This window comes from Cryptomeria japonica, chromosome 11 (genome assembly GCF_030272615.1).
Source record: "Cryptomeria japonica chromosome 11, Sugi_1.0, whole genome shotgun sequence".
NCBI classification, from domain to species: domain Eukaryota; kingdom Viridiplantae; phylum Streptophyta; class Pinopsida; order Cupressales; family Cupressaceae; genus Cryptomeria; species Cryptomeria japonica.
The window spans coordinates 52,148,767-52,152,715 of NC_081415.1; the positions used below are offsets into that span (position 1 = coordinate 52,148,767).

The window sequence follows — 3,949 nt, forward strand, 5'->3', positions numbered from 1 at the left end:
ATGTAAGTTTATTTTCTTAAACAATATGCTAATCATGTTATTTAATTTTTTTTTTTTTTTACACTCACGATAAAAGATTGTTTGATGTCATTTGTACATATGTAAGTAGAGGATAAATTACTCAAATAACTTAATCTTAATTGAAGGACTACCATACATTTATTGATAGTAAGAAAACATAGTGTTAACTAGCATGAACATAACAAACATAGGATATTATTTAAAAAACATTCAACAAGAAGATTCTCATCTTTGTCTAATATAAGTGGAGAGCAAGGCAAGGGGTAGCCTACATAGTTTTAACTAGCATGAACCTAGCAAACTATATGATATTATTTAAAAAGCATTCAACTAGAAGATTCTCATCTTTGTCTAATATAAGTGGAGAGCAAGGTGAGGGGTAGCCTACATAGTTTTAACTAGCATGAACCTAACAAACCATAGGATATTATTAAAAAAACATTCAACTAGAAGATTCTCATCTTAGTCTAATATAAGTGGAGACCAAGGCGAGGGGTAGCCTTTGCCACAAGAGGCTCCTTCTTCTGAAGTGCTAGTCCAAAAGCCTCCTCCATGTTTAGGATGTTATTTTCTGGTGGCATTTCCCAATCAAAGGCATGGATCAATGATCCTAAAGTATATTCCACCATTGTAATCCCCATCCTAGTGCCAGCACATATGCGCCTACCTGCACCAAATGGTATGAGCTGGAAGTCATTGCCACGTGGATCAATCTTGGAACCTATGAACCTGTCTGGATTGAATTCAAGGGGTTTGTCCCATATTTCGGGGTCCCTTCCAATGCCCCAGATGTTGACCATGAGACGAGTGTCCTTTGGTATGTAGTAGCCACCTACTTGACAAGGTTCCGTAGAGACACGTGGAAGGCTAAGTGGAGTGGAGGGGTGCTTGCGGAAGCCTTCTTTGCAAATAGCAACCAAGAAGGGGAGATTTGAGATGTCTGATTCTTTAAGACGCCTATCACGACCAATCACTTTATCCATTTCTGCATGTGCACGGTGAAGAAGCTTGGGATTTGAAATGAGTTCCGCAAGAGTCCATTCGATCAAACTACTCGAAGTATCTGTTCCTGCAGTGATTAAATTCTACAAAATACACAAAACAAAAACAAAAAGCACTTAATTTTTTGTATGTCAAATATTAACACGATCCCTTATAGTTAAAAATATATGTTTAAAACTTATTACGTCGAAGACGTATTATATTCACATATGAATACAAAAACGTCTTTTAATAAAAATTAAAAAACATTTAATTTGACGTGTTTGTGACACTTGAATACATAAAAAGCTAAAAAATACTATATATTACCAGAAGAAGACTCTTGATATGAACATCAGATAATTGTCCTCCCTCACCATCACAGTTGTCACGTTGAGATATGACAATGTCTAAAAAGTCTGGATTCTTCCTGTTCTTAGCTGTGGCTTGGTGTTCTGCAATCATCCTAGTTAGCATCGAATCAAATCTCTTGTGCAACTTCTTCATTCCTCGTTGTATTCCTTGCAAGTCCATCCATGCAATAGAGGGTATAAAATCACCAATGTTAAAATACCCTGCAGTTGTCATGAGCTCAACTACCATGTCCTTGAACTCATTGGCTTCATCCCCTTCTCTTTCAAAGACTCGCTTGCTTAAAATAATCTGACCAAAAATGTTAGCTGCATACAGGTTAAGCAATTCGGGTATGTTCACTGCAAGACTTTTGTTGGAACGAGCTAAGATGGATCTAAGCATGTGACCCATCTCAGATACTCTCACAGGTTGCCAATCATCTAAAGCTTTGCCACCCAACATATGAAGATTGCAAACCTAAAACAAAATTTGGAATTTAGATTGAAATCTGATTAAAGAATAGAAAACAATTTGTTTCTATGCAAATTTATAAAAGTATAACCATATCTTTTTCTTAATCAAATGAATAAACAATATTGAAACTTATCCTCATAATCTATCACTTATCTATTTACAATTATTGTTTTAAAATATTGTTTCAGAAACTGATTACAGGTACTTTGTGCTCTATAGAATGCACTCCAGCTATCTGGATTGGATCTGCACCTTTCATTTAATCTATAGTAGGGGTCACCACCTTGAGATTAGCTTCTAGTGAATAGAATATGCAAAGCTTTATACAACATCATTTACATGGGGCAGTTGATATTCACGTGATTCTAACCAACCTGAAAAATCAGTTCCTATAAACTAATAGCTATTGGGGGAAGCAAAATCTATTGAAAAACTCAAATTACAGGTGTAAACGCAGAATCTACAGATCTGATGTCGACATCATTTATGTCTTTTAGTTTTCTAATATTCTGATGATGGATCAAGAAGTGTGTGATCCGAAAAGACGATTTAAAAATTATTACGCAGTCTAATCCAAAAATCTACAAACAAATCAAATTATAGATTGTAGAAATCTGATATCATTAGTGGACACCATTGTGAAATGTGTTTTGCTAACTAAGACAGCCCTGGAGCATGCAGTGATTCAGCAAGGAAACTTAGTTGCTTCATGTGCATAGCTTGTCATTCAATATATTGTGTCCTTGGTCTATTAGACTGTTTGATCTTATGAATGTTATTAAAATCCTTTTATCCATTCATTTATGAAGATAATTAACACAGATAGATCTAATCATAGTGAATGGAAACAGATAAAAACTATTGATTTCACAAGTGAAAGAAGATAACAAAGCCCAGGTTGATCTGCTGAACTTTTGACATCTTCAATCAACATAGTTAACAAAATTGAAATCCTAACAATGAGAATGGATCAGAAAGGAAAAAACCCGATTTAAGCCCTGGTTGATCTGCTGAACTTTTGACATCTTCAATCAACATAGTTAACAAAACTGATATCCTAACAATGAGAATGGATCAGAAAGGAAAAAACCCGATTTGCAAACCTTTCTGAGCATCTTCCACCTCCCACCATAAGGTGCCCACACCATGTCCTGAGAGTTGTAGGCCAGATAAGTAGCTCCTGCATTGCCAGGCCTGTTGGAGAAATTGATATCCAGTGTCTTTAAAAAGGCCTTTGCAGCAGCAGGTGTGTTGGCCACCACCATTTTATTTGTACCCAGTTTCAAGTACAGAATTGGCCCATATTTCTTTGACAGGTTTGTCAAAGTGACATGAGGCATTGGGCCAAGCAGAGGCAAACAGCCTAAAATAGGCCATCCAGAAGGCCCAGGAGGAAGCTTTCTGTTCTTCCTCATAATATATCTAAACCCAATGAACAAACAGAGCCATGAAAGTACCCACAGTAGAACTTCTCTAAACACCTCCATGACTATCTTGGTGGAGGACTGCAGCAAGGCTTATTTTCGAAATAGCCTGATTGCTGTGATATATATAGTCTTTTTTGAAACTTCCATACTGTTTTCTATTGTTTGGTGTAACATGTGCTTTACCATTGGGTCATCTTCTAATAAGCCTTTGACTGAGCTTAATCTGTTGGGAAATATTAAGAGGTGTTTCACTTTGATTCACCTTCTGGTATATCATATATAATGTCGATTTTGTTGGTTATTTTGCTAGAAGTTATCTGTAATCTGTTTTGTTCGGTACAAATAAATTTATTGTTACCGAGGACTTTCAGTTGGGAAAATCAACATATGATGGTCTTATCTATATTACTTAGTTTAGTGGGTAGTTGAACTTAGCCTATTAAGTTAGGTTTCTTTTATTGTATTCAGATTATGATAATTTATTTTATTTCATTGTGATTGATCGTACAGTTTGATTTAAAATCTTGATATAAGAAAAAAGCATTTATGAATTATGAAAATATGAAGGATTTTTTTTATTGGATTAAGAAATATAGAATACAGAGTAACAGCAGTTACAGCATCATAACAGTTGTAACATCAGCAATAAATCAGCAAGAGCTTAACATAATAGCTGGAGCAGATAACAAGAC

At 35.4% G+C, this 3,949-nt stretch overlaps 1 protein-coding gene across 1 annotated transcript; it reads right to left on the reverse strand.

Annotated features, from left to right (window-relative positions):
• Positions 1–212: 212 nt before the first annotated feature.
• LOC131051323 (flavonoid 3',5'-hydroxylase 2) lies at positions 213–3,335 on the reverse strand. Its single transcript, XM_057985785.2, has 3 exons — positions 2,934–3,335; positions 1,333–1,833; positions 213–1,106 (listed from the first exon to the last, which is right to left on the reverse strand). Exons 1-3 carry the CDS (start codon positions 3,315–3,317, stop codon positions 489–491), a joined length of 1,503 nt encoding a protein of 500 aa, XP_057841768.2. The 5' UTR covers positions 3,318–3,335; the 3' UTR covers positions 213–488.
• Positions 3,336–3,949: the final 614 nt, after the last annotated feature.